The following is a 21,650-nucleotide window of genomic DNA, read 5'->3' as shown; positions in this document are numbered from 1 at the left end:
TGTGTGCAGAATGCTGGACTGTTGGTATGCATCTGTTCATCAGCACCCAACTGTTAACGTCCATCGCCCGGTACCAGAGACCGGCTGCTGAACCTGCTGAGGTCAGTCACATCGGCTGCTTTACCGTCCAATGGCTACATCCTCCAGGACTCGCCACCGCCCTCGCCAGAATAACTCAAGACAAGGAGTCAGGACTCACTGCCCGCCCTCACCGCCACCCTCACCACGGCCGCCCTCACCACCTCCGCCCTCACCACCACCGCCCTCACGGCCGCCCTCACCGCCGCCGCCCTCCCCACCGCCTCCCTCACGGCCGCCCTCACCACGGCCGCCCTCACCACCACCGCCCTCACCACGGCCGCCCTCACCACCGCCGCCTCACCGCCGCCCTCACCACCACCGCCCTCACGGCCGCCCTCACCACGGCCGCCCTCACCACCTCCGCCCTCACCGCCGCCCTCACCACCACCGCCCTCACGGCCGCCCTCACCACCACCGCCCTCACGGCCGCCCTCACCACCACCGCCCTAACGGCCGCCCTCACCACCGCCGCCTCACCGCCGCCCTCACCACCGCCGCCCTCACCACCGCCGCCCTCACCAGAATAACTCAAGACAAGGAGTCACCTGGACGAGCCACCAGAGTTCAAGGAGGAAGAGAGAAGACAAAGGGGTAAATAAAAGGCAAATGCTTGACAATGGAAGTACCAGAGAGCACCTTCCTGCCACCAGCAGCGCCTGAAGAAGCAGGTTACTGCGCCTCCTACTGAAGACAAGGTGCTACTGCTCCATCAGACTGAAGTCCACGTTGGAACCACAGTGATGAGCGGAGAAGCTCCAGCGGCGCTGATCAGGAGGTTGGAGCACTCGGAGCTGCTGGAATATGTACAGAATGTGACTGTTCACCACAACTGAGATGTTTGTGCATGCAGTGGTGGACTGTGTCCACAGACAATGGTCTTCAGATGTGTTCCTGAGTCTTTGAATGTCATCACTGCATTCTGTTTTAAGTCACACAGAACTTCACCTCAATGTTCCTTCACATCTTTGCTGGAGAACGTTGAAGAAAAGAAGGAACTTGTTAAACACATTCCTTTGGGTATTGTTAGGTAGGAAATAAGATTACATTTACTACGTTCTGTTCAGCAGTTTTATTGATTTTCTGTTCATGTATGGGACATTTTTCAGTTTTAGACTTAACTCCAGGTTGAATAGAAGCTTTAAAAGGGAGGAGCTGAATAAAAACTGTAACGTTGGCACCGCCTTCCTTCCTGCCTGGGGCAGCGTCACTGAGCTGTGGGCGGAGACTCTTCAACCGAAAGCCAGAACGACGTGAAAATGAGGATCAGTGACGAGAGGAGTTTGACCTGAGGTTTTCAGACACCTGCAATAAGAGGAGAAGACGCTGGGAGCGCCGCACCGCAAGCCGTGACTTTTATTCTGAAGCAGCCCTGGCTCTGAGAACATCCGGAGGACTCCGCCCCTCCTCCACGGGACGGCGCCGGCATTCTGACGTCCTCACTGCATTACAAGTACCGGTGAGTCAAGTCAGCACTACAGGATCCTACATGGTGTCTAAAGGCAACTGGAGTGCTGAGAAAGGGCGGGCGTCGGGTGGACGACGGCGTCTAACCACTTCCTGTAGGCGGCGGCGAAGCGTCTCTGCTCGTGGCAGCAGCAACTCCGCAGGACGCCGCTGACGAAACCGTGCTCAGAGGGAAGGCTGGGCAGGGCGACGCCCCTCTTCAGACGCTTGCTGTCCTGCGGATCTGACACGGAAGCCCGGTCAACTTCCATGGGCTCGATGCCCCACCTGGGTCCCTTCACCGGCTCCCTGGCCGGGCGGGCGTCCTGCAGAGCGGCGTCGTCACCATCCATGTCTCCTCTGCTGCTGCAGTGACGCTCCCTGGCCGGGCGGGCGTCCTGCAGAGCGGCGTCGTCACCGTCCATGTCTCCTCTGCTGCTGCAGTGACGCTCCGTCCTCCACTGGTGCCACAAGTAGAACACGTGTCGCCTGGGAGGCAGGAAGAGACAACATTTCACTGTTCCACCACACACTCTACTGCACCACACACTCCACTGCACCACACACTCTACTGCACCACACACTCCACTGCACCACACACTCCACTGCACCACACACTCCACTGCACCACACACTGTGGGGGTGGAGGGTCTTGGTTGGGGGAGTGCTAACCACTGCTCCACCGTGTGGTTCATAACACCGGTGTTGTGTACCACAGCTGGTCAGAGCTGGACAGTCGTGTAAGCATTTAAAGAGTAAAGTTACACATCAGTTTGATTGAAGTGACCCTGCCTCTCTGGGGGCCAGTGGGGGGCTGGGCCTGCACTTCCTGCCTCTCTGGGGGCCAGTGGGGGGCGGGGCCTGCACCTTCTGCCTCTCTGGGGGCCAGTGGGGGGGCGGGGCCTGCACTTCCTGCTTCTCTGGTAGGACCTGACCAGAGTCTAAAAAGGCCAGTGGGCCGGGTTCTGTAGGTTCTGCAGTAGGCCTGGTTCTGCAGGTTCCTCCTTGGAATGACTGAATTGTATTCAGTGTTTTATAAATGAAGCTGAAGTGAATGAAATTATCTTGTTAATAAATGAAGGAAAAACACTTTAGAGATTTTCAAAAGAAAAAAATGAAGGAAAGTGAACTTGTGTTTGGAGTGAGAACATTAGTGAGATTTGAAGAGCAGAGCGCCACCCTGTGGTCCAGTCAGACACCAAGCGGTGGTTCCAGGGTTCTTCTGCTCGTCCAGCAGAAAGACGAAGATGATGGACCTCCTTCTTCTCACCACATTAAATGATCATTAAGGCCGATTCATCCTCCATAAGAACAAGAAGAATGTTTGACACTTCAGGGTCCTGCCAAACAAAACATCATTTCCTTCGTCCAGCTCCGTCTGGCTGAAGGAACATGGTTCTGCTGCTCCAAAGTCAGAGCTGCACTGCCGACACTTCTGCTCTGCCGTGGGCTGCGCATGTGTGTTCCAGCTCGCCAATGACTATCAGTCATATTTTAATCATGTTTAACTTGTAGCCTCACTACTGTCTGAGCCCTGCAGCTCGTTAACATGTCGGACCAACTCTGACATAAACGCTCTCTTTTATTTCTGAAACAGTTCAGAGAAATGTATTTCTGAAAACATTGGAAGCAAGAAATAAGCTGTGCAGTTGAAGTCAAAATGCTGCTTTACAGTGCCTGCTGTGAGGGGGCGTGGCCTGCCTTAAGGGGGCGTGGCCTGCAAGTTGAACAGCTTCTTCATAGTATGAACTCTCCTGCCAAAAAAGCTTTTTTTTTTCAGCATCTGCTGACGTAGCAGCCCGACTTTTTTTCTTGTTCTTATTGGAGTCTGCAGGGGCCTTCAGAGCGATTGCTCACTGGTCTGATCTTTAGAAATGTAGTCACACGTTTGGGAAAAGTGGGGAACTAAAGTGTTTGTGAAGTTTGATCACCAAGACATTTCCTGTCACATTTTATTTGATCAGCGTTTAGTTTGTCCTCATCTTTGATGTTCTATATTCAGAATAACCTGGTCCTGCTCCCAGTGTGAAACGGAGCTGCTGCTGTACTACGGACCTGGGGGGTCTCACCCTGTGAGAGGGATATGACCAGGAGGGGTCTCACCCTGTGAGAGGGATATGACCGGGGGGGGATCTCACCTTGGGGTTCTCGCCTGTGAGAGGGATATGACCGGGGGGGTTCTCGCCTGTGAGAGGGATATGACCTGGGGGGTCTCACCTGTGGCTCCAGAGGGTTTCATGTCCAGGGAAGGATTGGATGAGGTCTGAGCACAGCACCATCTCTTGGTGGAAGAGCTGAAAGACGGAGAAGAGGCCGAGCTGCCGCTCCTCCTCTGCCGTGGCCTCCGCCCCAGACAGCTCACCATTAGTGTGGGGGCCGTCGTGCTGCTGGGGGGGGCAGCCCAGCTTCTGCGGGGGGTCGTCGTACTCCTGGGAGGGGCAGCCCAGCTGCTCAGGGGGGCTGTCGTTCTGCTGGGGGGGGCAGAGCTCAGTGATGAGCTCCTGCAGCAGGAACTGGCGGTAGTGGAAGCCGCTGTGGTCCGACACGTGTCTGGAAACCCAACGACTCATCGACGACAACTCGTCATGGAAAACCTGCCGGGAAACAATCAACAATAAAAATCACTATCAAGAACGGTGCTGTTTTAACCTAACCCCCCACCTTCCTCTGGTAATCAGAGAGAAGTACCCCCCCCCCGGACCACCTTCCTCTGGCAATCAGAGAGAAGTACCCCCCCCCGGACCACCTTCCTCTGGCAATCAGAGAGAAGTACCCCCCCCCGCCCTGGCAATCAGAGAGAAAAGAACCCAGAGTGTGCTCTGTCGTGAACACAGTGTGTGTGTAGTGAGCCCAGTATTTGTATAGTGAAGTCAGTGTGTCTGTAGTGAGCAGTGTGTCTGTAGTGAAAACCAAGTGTGTCAGTAGTGAACCCAGTGTGTGTGTAGTGAGCCCAGTGTGTCTAGTGAACCCAGTGTGTGTGTGTAGTGAAACCAGTGTGTGTCTGTGGTGAACCCAGTGTGTCTAGTGAACCCAGTGTGTGTGTGTAGTGAAACCAGTGTGTGTCTGTGGTGAACCCAGTGTGTCTGTAGTGAACCCAGTGTGTCTAGTGAACCCAGTGTGTGTCTGTGGTGAAACAAGTGTGTGTAGTAAACCCAGTGTGTCTGTAATGAAATCAGTGTGTCTAGAGACCCCAGTGTGTCTGTAGTGAACCCAGTGTGTCTGTAGTGAACCCAGTGTCTTCGTGCGGACTGTATCACGTTTCATGACATCTTGCTGGTTGAATTGTAAGAAAGTGTGTAGCGACTGAATGTCCATGGGTGGAGCTGGGTGGAGCAGACCCACCTTGACATTGCCTTTGGCCATGTGCTGTAGCACCCAGATGCGGTGTGACCAGGCGTTGTAGTTGCTGGGATAGCGGCTGGCGGCGTCGGCGCACACCTTCATCTCCTGGTGGAGGGTCTGGGACAGGTGAGGGTTCAGCTCCTGGCTCCACCCAGTGGCGGTCGGCTGTGGCGAAGGGCTTAGCTCCTGGCTCCGCCCAGCGGCGGCGGGCTGCGGTGGAGGAGGAGCAGAAGACTGGTGCAGGATGTGCTGCAGTACCCAGCGTCTACACAGAGGGAGACAAAACCCCACTCAGCCACATGAACATCTGAGGAGCTCACCAGGCTTCTTCATGGGACACATTTGGATCTGCATCCAGCTGAGCTGCTCGGGGACAAAAGCACAGGGCTTTACCTCCCCAGCAGGGGGCAGCAGGACTGTCCTGCTCAGAGCTTCGGGCTCCACGTTGTTTTTAGGTCAGAGGTCAGATCAGGGGCCACAAAGGGGGTTTTTCCACCAGAAAGAACCAGGTGCTAGTCCTGGTCCAGGGCCAGACTTGGCACCAGTTCTTTGTCTTTCCACTACCAAAGCCCCGGCCTATCAGGGGATAAAGTGGTGCTACACTGGCCCCACTTCGTTGCTGGACCAGAGAGGAGTCAGACTGGGACCCGACGCGTCATCAGCTGGGGGCGGAGTTATCTCTGGAGGTATCACTACCTACAAGGAGGAAGAGAGGCTGTACCGGCTTTCTGAAAACTCCAGTGAACACGGAGCCCCAGAGTGGTTATAGAGAAAAGAATAAAAAATAACACGTGGGAACGATGTAATAAGTCGCTCCCTGAAGTTCCCGAGGGAGCGGGATTATCTAATCTGCGTTCGCGGCTCTTGAGATGCTGCAGAGCTCCACCTGTCAGTCAGCTACGTCAGATATAATTTAGAAGCAGTTTTCCATTGTGGTTTATTTTTCACACTTTTCATGGTGACATTATTCTAACTAACGTCACGTCCAGGTCTTGTTTCACGTTCTGACCGCAGGCTGAGGAGCTGCAGCCGCTGAGCAAGGCAGTGTGAGGCTGCAGGGGGCGCTCCGCTCCAATATTATTTTCTAACCCACAGAACTTCTTTATAATGAATACTTTGGGTTCATCAGCATCTAAAAAACAAAGTACATACTACTGTAAATGAAAGCTGGAGTTTATAGGAATAAAATGAGCCTTTTAATGGCTTCATGTGAAAGAGAACTTTAATCAGTGTGTTTATGGAGGTTACCATGGAAACAGTTTTAGAGCAGCGTTCTATCATTCTACACCTCCATTCTTCTCCATGTTGAAGCGTTTGATTCAGACACATCCAGGAATAAAGTGAAAGGAGCAGAAATTCACTATGTAATGCTGAAGTGTTGAAAAATAAGACCCAAACTCATTCACACGTTATTTATTTCCCCTCTATGTCCACTCTGGGGCTCTGGACTAAAGCAAGACGGACGTGAAAAAACACCAACAGAGAGACGAAGAGACGTAATGTCTTCTGGCTCTTTGGTGCATCAGAGGTTCAGGTCAGACTAGATGGAGCGACCCGGACTAAACCCATGAATCCAGTCCGTCTCCTGGTTCCTGGATGAGGCTGTCAGCACCAAATTGGTGAAATCAGTGACGTGTCACGTTTTGGAGTGACACAGTGACGTGGCTCCCACTGGCTCCGTTAACGGTGGAAAAAGAACCGGTTCTTTGGTGGTGCTCATTTAAGAACTGGTTCTGGACTAGAACCTGGTTCTTTTTGGTGGAAAAGCCCTAAAATAGACTTATTCCATCACCAGTGGACAAGCAGGACGACAAAAGCCGAATAATCTATAACTTAATCTGCACCTTTAAGATCTGTGGTACCGTTACACTTTTCCTTCACCTGTTTGCTGTTCAATCCTGCTTTCATGAGTAATCTTACTGGATTATTCCACATTTAAAAAAGTCACAAAACCAAACACACACAAAACAACTTATCTCTCCATCCATCATTCCTCCGTATATATATAGAGAGAGAGATATATTAGTGCTGTCAAAAATAATGCATTCATTTAATCAATTGAGTCGAAACGTTTAATTTGTTAAAAAATGTTTTGGGTAATTAACATAGTTTTGTTTACTTCCAGTTGTTTTTACTCCCTTACGGAGCAGCATGTGCAGCGTCTCTGGATGCAGCACCGTGACTCCAGAGCAGCGCTGTGACTCCAGAGCAACATAATGACTCCAGAGCAGCGCCGTGACTCCAGAGCAGCGCCGTGACTCCAGAGCAACATAATGACTCCAGAGCAGCACTGTGACTCCAGAGCAGCAAAGTACCCAGTGGAATAATATTAAGACAAAAAGTTTCCCCGACGGCTGATTTAGAAAGTGAAAGTCATCCTTTACTTTGAAAAGCTGAATTTAACGACCATCAGAAGTAATTCTGCAGCTAAACAAAAGAAAAGAAAAAGAAAAGAAATTAATATTTTCCCATTATTTCCTCCAGCTTTAGTAATTTCTACTCTTTCTCTCTTTTCCTGGTTCTCCTGTATACTGTGTGTGTGTGTGTGTGTGTGTGTGTGTGTGTGTGTGTGTGTGTGTGTGTGTGTGTGTGTGTGTGTGTGTGTGTGTGTGTGTGGACATTACAGAATATTATTTCCACTTTGTTCATGTAGTAAGTTTATCATTTTGTTTCTAGAAATATTCAAATTCTCATAGTGGGTTAGGGTTGATATTGACGACCCAGGACCTTCTGGAAGGCCGAGGGTGACGTCAGCATATTCCAGCCCTCTGATTGGACGGTCAGAGAGTTCACTCTCCAGCTAGCTGACTGCATCTGGAGCAGCTGCAGGAACCAAAATATAGTTGGTTGGTTTAATAGAGGTTTGATCAACCTACAATGGCTGAAAAGAGAATTAAAGACATTTGGTTGAAGATTTATTGTCCAAACCATTTTCAAGAGGGACTTTTCCTGGAGGTCTTTGAACGCACCGCAGCGTTCCAAGCCCACGGAGGTCCAGTGTAATTTACCTGCTCACTACAAACTCCATGGCAGGATTCAGGATTATCTTATTTATCATTAGATTATTTTTAAGACCATGAAAAGCTGACGTCTGTCTCCGTCCTCGACCCCCGCAAGTTTTGGGAAAAGCAGCCGCTTCTTTATGCAGCTGCAGCAGAAGGAGAGACTGAACTGGGATTTCTTTCATTCATAAAGGTATTTATTCTGGCTACACCAGTATCTATCTGTGATGCAAAGACTCTTTATACTGCATTTCTGCATGATAACTTGGTTTTTGTAGCCATAAAAATGTATTAACGGGTGGATTGAGTCAGACCAGCATTAGAGAATGCTGAGGCTTGAAATGCACGGAGAGAGAGAGAGAGAGAGAGAGAGAGAGAGAGAGAGAGAGAGAGAGAGAGAGAGAGAGAGAGATAGAGATAGAGATAGAGATAGAGATAGAGATAGAGATAGAGATAGAGATAGATTTATATCTATATATATATATATATTGTGGCGGCATGGCTCAGTTTGTAGAGCGGTCATCTACTATTCAGAAGGTTGCAGGTTCAATTCCCATCTCTGCCTGCCTACATGTCGAAGTGTCCTTGAGCAAGACACTGAACCCCCAAACTCCCTCTGCGTACCACCACCACCAACCACTCACTCTCTTACTACATCCACCCTCTGACCACCACCAACCACTCACGCTCTTACTACATCCACCCTCTGACCACCACCAACCACTCACGCTCTTACTACATCCACCCTCTGACCACCACCAACCACTCATGCTCTTACTACATCCACCCTCTGACCACCAACCAACCACTCACTCTCTTAATTAATCTTCAGTGTTCTTCTGAAGGTCCCTCCAATAATCTACATTATCCACCACACATGTTCAGTGTTCTTCTCAGGGTTCCTCAAACAATCTACAGGATCCACCACCACACATCTTCAGTGTTCTTCTGATCACAATGAGGGGCTCGTTATTGGACTTTTTCACAACCTTGGTGATGACATCATTGGTTTCAGGTATGTTGAAGCAGGGGGGAACTAAAACATGCAGGACAGGGGCTCTCGAGGACTAAGGGTTGAGACCCCTGCTGTAGATTATTGGAGGAACCTTGAGAAGAACACTGAAGATTTGTGAGGGTGGATCCTGTAGATTAGTGGAGGAACCTTGAGAAGAACACTGAAGATGTGTGAGGGTGGATCCTGTAGATTAGTGGAGGAACCTTCAGTGCTGTGAAGTCGCCTTGTGTCCTCTGCAGGGAAACAGCCCTGGAACACGTTCCTTCTCTAGATGTTCTCTGGGAGCTGAAGGCCTGAACACGTTCCTTCTCTAGATGTTCTCTGGGAGCTGAAGGCCTGAACACGTTCCTTCTCTAGATGTTCTCTGGGAGCTGAAGGCCTGAACACGTTCCTTCTCTAGATGTTCTCCCTCTTTAATTTTGCAAGACTTTGGAACTACTTGATTGGGCTAAGGAGCCCGTTAACATTTAATAAAATCAACTTAACCATATAAGGGTTGCACGGTGGCTCAGTGATTAGCACTCTCACCTCACAGCCAGAAGGTTGTGGGTTCAACTATGGCCCGGGGCCTTCTGTGTGCAGTTGGCATGTCCCCCTTGTGTGTGTGTGTGTGTGTGTGTGTGTGTGTGGGGTGGGATTCGTCTGGGTACTCCGGTTTTCTCCCACAGTCCAAAAAAGACCCTCGGCCTGTTGCCATGGGAACGCCTCCCGCAGATGTTCCTCCATGCTGGAACACGACTCCTCTGTGGCGGTGTTACCGGAGATCCCTGCATTATTTTTACCAATGGTCATAGTCCTCGTGTTCAGTAGAATTAACTCTGCTGTGAGCCCCCTCACCAATCCTGTGTCTGATGCCTCTGTTTCCACACATAAGATTTTTTGTTAACAAAGTATGAGATCATTGAGTTGCTGTAGCAGTAGCCTAGCATTAGCCGAGTGGTAGCCTAGCGGTAGTCTAGCATTAGCCTAGCGGTAGCCTGGAGCAGTCTGCCCCCCCCCCCCCAACATTCTCCAGTGTTTGATCACTTTCAACCCGTCTCTCTTTCAATCCTCACTGAGGAGGTTCAGCATATGAGAACAACCAGTTGCTCTTCGGATGTTTTTCCCACTAAATTGCTGACAGACATGTTTTCGACTGTTGGACCGTCTCTCTTGGTTTAATGAACTCTGGCCTGAGCTCAGGATGTCGCCCAACTCTTTTAAACATGCTCTTGTGAGACCCCGACTTAAAAACCCACATCTTAATGCTAGTGTTTTATCCAATTTTAGAAATGTTTCTAACTGGCCTTTTATCTGAAAGGTCCTGGACAAAATTGTTTTTATGCAATTGGAATTGTTCTTGGGGAAGAAGAATTCAGTCTGGGTTCAGATCAAGACACCGTACTGAGTCCTCACTGCTGAAAGTACATAACCATGTCGCCCTGTCTGTTGATGCCCCATGCCCTGTTGTCCTAGTGCTGCTAGACTGAACAGCAGCATTTGATTCTGTGGATCATTCAATCCTCCTGCCTCCATTAAAGAAGGAAGTTGGCATCCATGGTTGTGCACTCAAGTGGTTTGGGTCTTACCTGACCAATAGCACCTTTTCAATTATGACCAATGACCTGTCATACTTGCTGCCTCTTCTTTTTGTGGAGTGCCCCAGGGCTCCATCTTGGGCCCTATGCTGTTATCACTATATATGTTGCCACTGGGGTCAATTATTGCTCGGCAAGTCAACAATGTGCAGCTGTATTTACCGGCATCCCCAAACAGGACAGGGGCCCTTCAATCCCTAACTGACTGTATCACAAACATTAAGCTGTGGTTGGGGAAAAATGTCCTCCATTTAAATGAGGACAAGACAGAGTACATCCTATTTAGTGAAAATGTTCCTTTGTATTCTGATTCTTTGTCCTCAAAGCAAAAACATTCTGTTAAGAACCCCTGTCGAGTGATTTTCGATAGCAGTTTTAAATTTACCAAACAGATCGGCAGCGTGGACAGAAGACATTTTTTTAAAACTCTGTAATTTAACCAAAGTAAAGCATTTTCTAAATTGCGCCGACTATGAAAGGACAATTGATGTCCCCAGAGCCAGGTAGAAACCCTGGAAGGGATTTATAAATAAATCTTGACTGACTGACTGACTGACTGACTGACTGACTGACTGACTGACTGACTGACTGACTGACTGACTGACTGACTGACTGACTGACTGACTGACTGACTGAGCAGCCGCTCTGCGCTTCTCCATGACCTCATTGGTGTAAGTAATCATGGCCTGTAATCAAGCCTGCTTGCTGCTAATGAGGACTTTATTTTTCCAAGCGAGCTAGAGGACAGTTTCTCTGATGTCGTATTGGCGGAAGTTTCTGACGCTGGGCTCCGGGGCAGTGGGGGGGTCTGGGCCTCTGAGCAGAGCTCTGTGGGCTCGCTGGACTCGGGAGTCAGGGAGGCTGCCAGGTCAGGAGGTTTTCCACAAACTTTATCGTGGAGTCTCCGCCCGTGTCCTCGGGCGCGCCGTACATCCAAATGTTAGTCCGTCTGGACCTACTTTCCAGGTTGCTCACCTTTTGTATCAAATTCTTTTGTTGTAGCAGACGGACTCCGTGGTGGCGGCGCTCCGCCTCTGAAATAGCCCGGTTTGAGTTTGGAGTGTGGACCCCATTTCAGAAAGCTTGTGGTTCGGCTGGTGTTTTAGAGATGGAGGGGATTTCACCAAGCAGCTCGCCACATTCCATTTTCCTGGTGGGAGGTGTTCACCTGCTCCTTTCTTGTTAAGTGTCCAGTTGGTTGAGAGTTGAAACTCTTCCATACTCCTTACGATACTGTAAGCAGGCCAATACGGTTTTGCAACTTGAATTTAAGACAGCAGCTGCCGTTTTGAAAGAAAAAGATGTCCAGCTTTGGCCACAAGGTGGCAGTAGTTTACACAAGCAGACCATTCAGGCTGAAAATCTTTTGTTTTAAAACCATCCAACAGAATATAAAGTACATTCCTGGGCTGTAGTATGTGACATATATGACTAAAGTGTTTGGTGGTAAACAATTCAAACATTTGAGATTGTGTTTTGTCCAAACATCCAACGTCAGTAAAGCTGAAGGTAAACTACCTGTCCAACGTTTGGTCACAACCTCTCAGTCAATGTTTATCCTGTTCAGAGTCTGCTCTGCCTGAAGAACCAGCGTCTCCTCCACCTGAAGAGCCACAGTCTCTGCCTGAAGGACCAGAGTCTCTGCCTGAATAACCAGAGTCTCCTCCGCCTGAAGAACCAGAGTCTCTGCCTGAAGGACCAGAGTCTCTGCCTGAAGTCAGTACCACCCTCACAAGTTCATCCAGTCACCACCCTCACAGATGTTCCTCATAGAGGAGAGTAACGGAGCGCTCCAGTCACCTGACATCAACCCGTTCCAGATGTTTGGATGAACATGACTGCCACAGGGCCATCAAGAGCTTAGCAACTCTGGAACTCCTTCAAGGCTGTTGGAAAACACTTTCAGGTGACGACCTCATGAAGCTCATCCAGATAAGAACCAGGGACCTCCTCCAGAGAAGAACCAGAGAGAAACCAGGGACCTCCTACAGAGAAGAACCAGAGACCTCATGACACTCCTCCAGAGAAGAACCAGGGACCTCCTGAAGCTCCTCCAGAAAAGAAGCAGAGAAGAGCCAGGGACCTTCTCCAGAGAAGAACTGGTAAAGAACTAGAGACCTTATGAAGCTCCTACAGAGAAGAACCAGGGACCTCCAGAGAAGAAGCAGAGAAGAACCAGGGACCTCCTGAAGCTCTTTCAGAGAAGAAGCAGAGAAGAACAAGAGACCTTATGAAGCTCCTCCAGAAAGGAACCAGGGACCTTCTCCAGAGAAGAACCAGAGAGGAACTAGAGACCCCATGAAGCTCCTCCAGAGAAGAACCAGGGACCTCCTGAAGCTTCTCCAGAGAAGAAGCAGAGAAGAACCAGAGACCTACTGAAGCTCCTCCACTGGTTGGGGTGGAGAGTCTGGAGGGTTTGGAGGGTCTTGGGGGCTGGTTCTGGTCCAGGGTCTGGCACATGTTTTTGGACCGTGGGAGGAAACCCTAGAAAACTCTGCCTGGGATTCAAACCAGGAGCTTGTCGTTGTGAGGTGAGGAGCGAACCACTGGCATTTAAAACACTGGTGTCTGAGGAGAAACATGGCAGCTTGAATAGAAATGGAAGAAGAGGCTGAAGCTTTTGTTCATAACCAACTAAACCAGTGAGAAAAGTCACAAACTGAAAAGAGCTCTCTGCTGCCGACTAATGTCCAGGAGTGGTACTGCTTTAAAATGACCTGCCAATAGATTTAAAATCCAGACGTGAGTAAGAAACATCTCCTGGAGCAAAGCATCAGAACAAAGAGTAACAACAAGTTAAAGCAGGAACATGAGGGCAACATGACGGGGCAGTTCTACATCCTGCATCTAGAGCAGCACAACATTACGGAGCAGTTCTACATCCTGCATCTAGAGCAGCACAACATTACGGAGCAATTCTACATCCTGCATCTAGAGCAGCACAACATTACGGAGCAATTCTAATTCCTGCATCTAGAGCAGCACAACATTACGGAGCAATTCTAGATCCTGTATCTAGAGCAGAACAGCATTACGGAGCAATTCTAGATCCTGTGACTAGACCAGGGCAACATTACAGGGCAGTTCTACATCCTGTATCTAGAGCAGCACAACATTACAGATCAATTCTAGATTTTGTATCTAGAGCAGCACAACATTACGGAGCAATTCTAGATCCTGTATTTAGAGCAGCACAACATTACGGAGCAATTCTAGATCCTGTATCTAGAGCAGCACAGCATTACGGAGCAATTCTAGATCCTGTGACTAGACCAGGGCAACATTACAGGGCAGTTCTACATCCTGTATCTAGAGCAGCACAACATTACGGAGCAATTCTATATCCTGTATTTAGAGCAGCACAACATTACGGAGCAATTCTAGATCCTGTATCTAGAGCAGCACAACATTACGGAGCAATTCTAGATCTTGTAACTAGAGCAGCACAACATTACGGACTGGAATCTCACCTGTGAATCCAGGTCTCCGGGCTCTTGGGGGATCTGGTGAGGGCCAGCTGGCCCAGGTACAGGTCTTTCTCTGGGTTCAGGACTCCACATTGGACCAGCTCCTTCCTGGAAAAACACTCACCTTTTACAAAAGGCTGGTATATGGGAGAAGCAGGAGGAGGAGCAGGAGGAGGAAGAGATTGAGCAGGAGCAGAAGGAGGAGGAGGAAGAGGAGGAGCTGGAGGAGGAGGAAGAGGAGGAAGAGGAGGAGTGGGAAGAGAAGACGGAGAAGCAGGAGCTGGAGCTGGAGAAAAAGAAGGAGGAGCTGGAGCAGAAGCAGGAACAGGAGGAGGAAGAGATTGAGTGGGAGCAGAAGGAGGAGGAGGAGGAGCGGGAGCAGAAGGAGTAGGAAGAGCAGGCAAAGAAGCAGGAGCTGGAGCAGATGGAGGAACACGAGGAGGAAGAAATGGAGCGGGAGTAGAAGGAGGAGGAGGAGAAGGAGTAGGAAGAGCAGGCGGAGGAGAAGAAGGAGGAGCTGGAGCAGAAGGAGGAATACAAGGAGGAAGAAAGAGGAGCTGGAGGAGGAGCAGGACAAAGACCGGGAGCAAATGGAGGAAGAAGAGGAGCAGGAGGAAGAAGGGGAGGCCAAGGATATCAACAGGTTGTTGTTGTTGTTGTTGTTGTTGTTGTGGTGGTGATTGTGTTTGTTGTTGTGGTTGTTACAAAGACCTTTGAGAAGCTTTAGGCCTCCAGTGAACCACAGCGAGCGATTACTCACAAATGGAGAAATCATGGAACAGTGGAGAACCTCTGCAGGAGTGGCCAGCCAACCAAAACTACCCAAGAACCCAGCGACGACTCGTCCAGGAGGTCACCAAGGAACCAGGACAACTCCTAAACTACCCAAGAACCCAGCGACGACTCGTCCAGGAGGTCACCAAGGAACCAGGACAACATCTAAACTACCCAAGAACCCAGCGACGACTCGTCCAGGAGGTCACCAAGGAACCTGGACAACATCTAAACTACCCAAGAACCTAGCGACGACTCATCCAGGAGGTCACCAAGGAACCAGGACAACATCTAAACTACCCAAGAACCCAGCGACGACTCGTCCAGGAGGTCACCAAGGAACCAGGACAACATCTAAACTAGCCAAGAACCCAGCGACGACTCGTCCAGGAGGTCACCAAGGAACCAGGACAACATCTAAACTACCCAAGAACCCAGCGACGACTCATCCAGGAGGTCACCAAGGAACCAGGACAACTCCTAAACTACCCAAGAACCCAGCGACGACTCATCCAAGAGGTCACCAAGGAACCAGGACAACATCTAAACTACCCAAGAACCCAGCGACGACTCATCCAGGAGGTCACCAAGGAACCAGGACAACTCCTAAACTACCCAAGAACCCAGCGACGACTCATCCAGGAGGTCACCAAGGAACCAGGACAACTCCTAAACTACCCAAGAACCCAGCGACGACTCATCCAGGAGGACACCAAGGAACCAGGACAAAATCTAAACTACCCAAGAACTTAGCGACGACTCGTCCAGGAGGTCACCAAGGAACCAGGACAACTCCTAAACTACCCAAGAACCTAGCGACAAATCGTCCAGGTGGTCAAAAAGGAACCAGGACAACATCTAAACTACCCAAGAACCCAGCGACGACTCGTCCAGGAGCTCACCAAGGAACCAGGACAACATCTAAACTACCCAAGAACTTAGCGACGACTCATCCAGGAGGTCACCAAGGAACCAGGACAACATCTAAACTCCCCAAGAACCCAGCGACGACTCGTCCAGGAGGTCACCAAGGAACCAGGACAACATCTAAACTACCCAAGAACCCAGCGACGACTCATCCAGGAGGTCACCAAGGAACCAGGACAACATCTAAACTACCCAAGAACCCAGCGACGACTCGTCCAGGAGGTCACCAAGGAACCAGGACAACATCTAAACTACCCAAGAACCCAGCGACGACTCATCCAGGAAGTCACCAAGGAACCAGGACAACATCTAAACTACCCAAGAACCCAGCGACGACTCATCCAGGAGGTCACCAAGGAACCAGGACAACATCTAAACTAGCCAAGAACCCAGCGACGACTCGTCCAGGAGGTCACCAAGGAACCAGGACAACATCTAAACTACCCAAGAACTTAGCGACGACTCATCCAGGAGGTCACCAAGGAACCAGGACAACATCTAAACTACCCAAGAACCCAGCAACGACTCGTCCAGGAGGTCACCAAGGAACCAGGACAGCATCTAAACTACCCAAGAACCCAGCAACGACTCGTCCAGGAGGTCACCAAGGAACCAGGACAGCATCTAAACTACCCAAGAACCCAGCGACGACTCGTCCAGGAGGTCACCAAGGAACCAGGACAGCATCTAAACTACCCAAGAACCCAGCGACGACTCGTCCAGGAGGTCACCAAGGAACCAGGACAGCATCTAAACTACCCAAGAACTCAGCGACGACTCGTCCAGGAGGTCACCAAGGAACCAGGACAACATCTAAACTACCCAAGAACTCAGCGACGACTCTTCCAGGAGGTCACCAATGAACCAGGACAACATCTAAACTACCCAAGAACCCAGTGACGACTCATCCAGGAGGTCACCAAGGAACCAGGACAACATCTAAACTACCCAAGAACCCAGCAACGACTCGTCCAGGAGGTCACCAAGGAACCAGGACAACATCTAAACTACCCAAGAACCCAGCGACGACTCGTCCAGGATGTCACCAAGGAACCAGGACAGCATCTAAACTACCCAAGAACCCAGCAACGACTCGTCCAGGAGGTCACCAAGGAACCAGGACAGCATCTAAACTACCCAAGAACCCAGCAACGACTCGTCCAGGATGTTCAGCCATAAGCAGAGACTCAAAGTTGAGCCGCTGCTCCTCCACATTGAGAGGAGCCAGCTGGTTCATCAGATTAGGAAGCCGCCTGGTGGCCTCAGTTTAGAAGTCTAGCAGGCAGGTCCAACTGGGAGGAGGACTGAGGTGGGCCCAGGACTCTGGAGAGATCATATCTCTGGTTTGGTCTGGGAGCGTCTCGGGGTTCTAACCCCGGAAGAGCTGGAGGAAGTTGTGGGGGACAAGGATGTCTGGACATCTCCCCTGTCTATACTGCCAGCACCACCTCTAGTGGACTGAGAGGGAAAGACGATGGATGGATGGAGGGATGGAGGGATGGATGGATGGATGGAGGGATGGAGGGATGGAGGGATGGAGGGATGGAGGGATGGATGGATGGATGGATGGATGGATGGATGATTGTCTGATGATCTTAAATATTAAAGTGTGGAATATGGAAAAAGAGAAGAATTTGGGAAGGTAACCTCTACACAGCCATTTGTGTGTGTGTGTGTGTGTGTGTGTGTGTGTGTGTGTGTGTGTGTGTGTGTGTGTGTGTGTGTGTGTGTGTGTGTGTGTGTGTGTGTGTGTGTGTGTGTGTGTGTGTGTGTGTGTGTGTGTGTGCGTGCGTGTCTGGATTATTTCTTCCTATCCAAGGATGGTTTCATTACATTTCGAGAGCAATTGGGTCAAAGGTCAAGGTTCAGTTTTCAATCCCCTATCCTTTGACATGCTGACATGTCAAATAATGCAGTGATGTCATTACTGTGCTTAGTGGTTGGGTCAAAGGTCAGCGGGGGTCGCACAGAAAATGTAAAATGTGTGTCCATCAGTGTCAAACAGTGATAACATGAAGCAATTCAAACAAGCAGGACAGATGTTGAAAGGAGTGGTGTGGTGGATCAAATAACCTGGAGTTGGCGAAGGTCTGCGCTCTACTGAGTGCCTGTTCTAGGTGTGGTGGTGGTGGTTGTTGCTGGGGTTATTATTGTGGTTGTTGCTGTGGTTGTTGGTACCTGACGTTCCAGGCAGTAGTGAAATCTGGATTCAGCAGCAGCAGAGTGCAGGTGATGTCCACTAAAGCTGAAGGACACAAACAAACAAACTTTTGACAGAAGTCCGAGCTGTACCAGATGAGCTGAACTACCACAATGTTGAGTATCGTGATCATAAACACAGTGGTCACGTTTCAGATGGCTTAACTGCTTCTCCATTTTTAATCAGAATAATCATGATGATGGATTAATCTGTTAACATTTAACACAGATATAGAGCATACACTGAAGTATACATTCAGCACACACACACACACACACACACACACACACACACACACACACACACACGACAAAAACAAACATTGTCTAATGAAGTCCGAACAAGAAGAGCAGACGTTCACATTCAGTGTGAAACAGGTTGGTTCCGTGTTCAATATGTTCAATAATCACTTCATTCGATCAAAATCCTTCAGAATGTGATTCTGCTCCGATGTGATATTCTGAGTGTGGCAGCTGCTTGTTCCAGCAGCCTCTTCCTTCCTCGCCACCAGACTTGGAAATGTGCCAGTGACGGCTGACATATCAGACACTACTTCCAGAACTCAGAACTCCAGAACCACGATGACGGACAACGAGCCCCACGATGACGGACAACGAGCCCCACGATGACGGACAACGAGCCCCACGATGATGGACAACGAGCCCCACGATGACGGACAACGAGCCCCATGACGGACAACGAGCCCCACGATGACGGACAACGAGCCCCACGATGACGGACAGCGAGCCCCACGATGATGGACAACGAGCCTCACGATGATGGACAACGAGCCCCATGACGGACAACGAGCCCCACGATGATGGACAACGAGCCTCACGATGACGGACAACGAGCCCCATGACGGACAGCGAGCCCCACGATGATGGACAACGAGCCCCATGACGGACAACGAGCCTCACGATGACGGACAACGAGCCCCATGACGGACAACGAGCCCCACGATGACGGACAGCGAGCCCCACGATGATGGACAACGAGCCTCACGATGATGGACAACGAGCCCCATGACGGACAACGAGCCCCACGATGACGGACCACGAGCCCCACGATGACGGACAACGAGCCCCACGATGACGGGAAACGAGCCCCAAGATAATGGGCAGCGATCCCCAGGATGACGGGCAATGAGCCCCACGATGACGGGCAACGAGCCCCAAGATAATGGGTAGCGAGTCGCACGATGACGGGCAGCGAGTCCCAAGATAATGGGTAGCGAGTCGCACGATGACGGGCAGCGAGTCCCAAGATGACGGGCAACAAGCCCCACGATGACGGACAGCGAGACGCACGATGACGGACAACGAGCCCCACGATGATGGACAACGAGCCCCACGATGACGGACAACGAGCCCCAAGATAATGGGTAGCGAGTCGCACGATGACGGGCAGCGAGTCCCAAGATGACGGGCAAGGAGCCCCACGATGACGGACAACGAGCCCCACGATGACGGACAACGAGCCCCACGATGATGGACAACGAGCCCCACGATGATGGACAACGAGCCTCACGATGATGGACAACGAGCCCCACGATGACGGACAACGAGCCCCACGATGACGGACAACGAGCCCCACGATGACGGACAACGAGCCCCACGATGACGGACAACGAGCCCCACGATGACGGGCAACGAGCCCCACGATGACGAACAACGAGCCCCACGATGACGAACAACGAGCCCCACGATGACGGACAACGAGCCGCACTCTGATGGGAAAAGAGCCGCCACACGGCACAGAAAGAGGAACATGCAGCCTCACCTTCTCGGTCCAGCCAGTGGTGGCGCTGGCGGTACAGCAGCAGCTTGTTGTGGACACACGGCAGTAGGAACTTGATGCACCAGCTCTCCACACCGAGCTTGTTCTCCACCAACACGATGGGGCTGCGGTTGCAACGTGCCTCCGGACATGGAATCACCCCGACCTCATCACTGCGGGGCAGAAAGGCTCAATGAGGGCGGGGCTTAACCAATTACTTCGGACACTGAAAATCAAGCGGCTCCATGTTTCTTCTTGAATTCTTCCTGAAGCCCCCCTTCTGTTTGGCATGTGTCGTGGTCTTTGTTGTAGGAAGTTGTCCTGGGCCAGATGCGTCAACAAAGACCGTACGAACATTTAACACTACTTGTTATCCTAATGGTACAGAAAAAGACAGAGAGTGGAGCTGGATGCAAAAACAGAGTTTTATTTCCAAAACCCGGTGCACCGATTAGATCCCAGCGGACACAACGGACAGACACCATTGCTAGGCACGATCGGACAACACCCTGAGTCGTTCAGACTCCCTCCTTATATGCAGTGACTAAGGTCCACCTTCCCACATAAGGTGCGACCCCTTTTTTCTCTCGTCAAATCATCGTTTGAGTAAATATGATCATGTCATTTTTTTTTTAGACCCCACTAGTGCCTTCGTTTCTAGGCAACGAAGGTAGCATCTCCTTTTGGATCTTGTGTGATTTATGTGAGGCCTCTTTAGGCGTGAAGCTATTGGCATCATCCCTTTTTCTTTTTTTTTTGGTCTTGTGTGATTTACAGTGGACACAGTTAGGATAGCCCAACGCTGCATTCCAATTTTAAAAAACATTTAAGAGTTTAATACATTGTTTTAACTCAGTTGGCATGCATAATTCACACAGAGATATCTGAATAATTATTCAACACATGTCCATGGACAAGAAACCAGCTCAGTCCAAAATGAAGCCAGTAGATGGAACGGTTCTCTTGTAGGGAACTGACGTTTGGTTTCTAAATACAATGCAGACTTCTTCCATAGCTGCTGTCTGCTGGATGTATTGATGAGGACTCTGTTGTGGTAATGGCTGATTTGAATCTTCACTGTGACAATCCACAAGATATCAGTGCTGAGGAACTCCTGGATATCTAGAACATGTTGGACTTTTCCAGCATGAGACAAAGTCCACACACAACCAGGGACACATCTTAGACTTGGTTCTTTCCATTTGTGAGGTTGTGGTGAAAGATGTGTGTGTCTCTGACCAGGACCTTGTCTCATTTAAAGTCTCCGTCTCAGCTGACAGCAGGACAAGGACAACAGAGCTGATCAGAAAAGGTCCCATTGCTGAAAAGACACGGCGTGTCTTCAGCCAGACGTTCTCTAGCATGCAGCTCTGCTGCAGCTTCTATCAAGCACCTTGTAGAGAACTTCAGCTCTAAAGTTAGAACCATCATTGATATCATAGTGCCGGTCAAACCTAAAGTAGTGTGTGATAGGAGGACAGCTCCATGGAGGAAGAAGACACTGGTTAAGGCCCAGAAAAGACAATCTAAGCTCCACCTTCATTAGGACATGTCCAAAGAAAGGCTTGGCATGTAGAAGCTAGAATTAGAAAGGGCCAGACAATGGTTCTTCTCTGAGGTTCTCAGCAAACACAGAACTAATGCTGGTACTTGGTTTAGTGTGGAGGACAGACTGAGACAGACAGTCCCTCACCATCAGGACCTCCTGAACTCTTCTCAGATGCATCTTGGAATGATGTCCCTCCTATTGCACCATCAAATGAGCCCGATCAGACTGAGAGTCAGTGGGTGGAGCTCAGGCATTACGACTGGAACCCCTGAGCCTCCACCCAAAGATGTTCTGTCTAATCTGGCAGATGTTCTCCTGTTAGACTGAGCAGCACTAACCCACATTGTTCTCCAGCTCAAACCCACAACATGCAGCCTCCACCCTCTCCACCCTCTGCACACAAAGTCTTTACACATGTTGACACTGTCCAGCTCCAGAGGTACTACACAGAGTACACAGAGTACACAGCTCTCTTCAGATGCTTTTTTTCCTAA

At 50.2% G+C, this 21,650-nt stretch overlaps 1 protein-coding gene across 1 annotated transcript in view; it reads right to left on the bottom strand.

Annotated features, from left to right (window-relative positions):
- Positions 1–1,132: 1,132 nt before the first annotated feature.
- The window catches only part of ptar1 (protein prenyltransferase alpha subunit repeat containing 1), a 34,425-nt gene continuing 13,907 nt past the window's right edge, over positions 1,133–21,650 (bottom strand). Inside the window, exons 2-7 of the mRNA XM_080468350.1 lie at positions 19,611–19,780; positions 17,807–17,873; positions 13,931–14,035; positions 4,867–5,131; positions 3,742–4,118; positions 1,133–2,013 (exon numbers count right to left, since the gene is read on the bottom strand). Coding sequence (XP_080324476.1) covers positions 1,575–2,013; positions 3,742–4,118; positions 4,867–5,131; positions 13,931–14,035; positions 17,807–17,873; positions 19,611–19,780 — 1,423 coding nt within the window. The 3' untranslated portion in view covers positions 1,133–1,574. The remainder of the gene's footprint in view (positions 2,014–3,741; positions 4,119–4,866; positions 5,132–13,930; positions 14,036–17,806; positions 17,874–19,610; positions 19,781–21,650) is intronic.

Source organism: Lipophrys pholis (genome assembly GCF_963383615.2).
Source record: "Lipophrys pholis genome assembly, chromosome: 7".
Classification (NCBI taxonomy): domain Eukaryota; kingdom Metazoa; phylum Chordata; class Actinopteri; order Blenniiformes; family Blenniidae; genus Lipophrys; species Lipophrys pholis.
The sequence above is the reverse complement of the archived record's forward strand: the minus strand, read 5'-3'. Positions and strand labels throughout refer to the sequence as shown.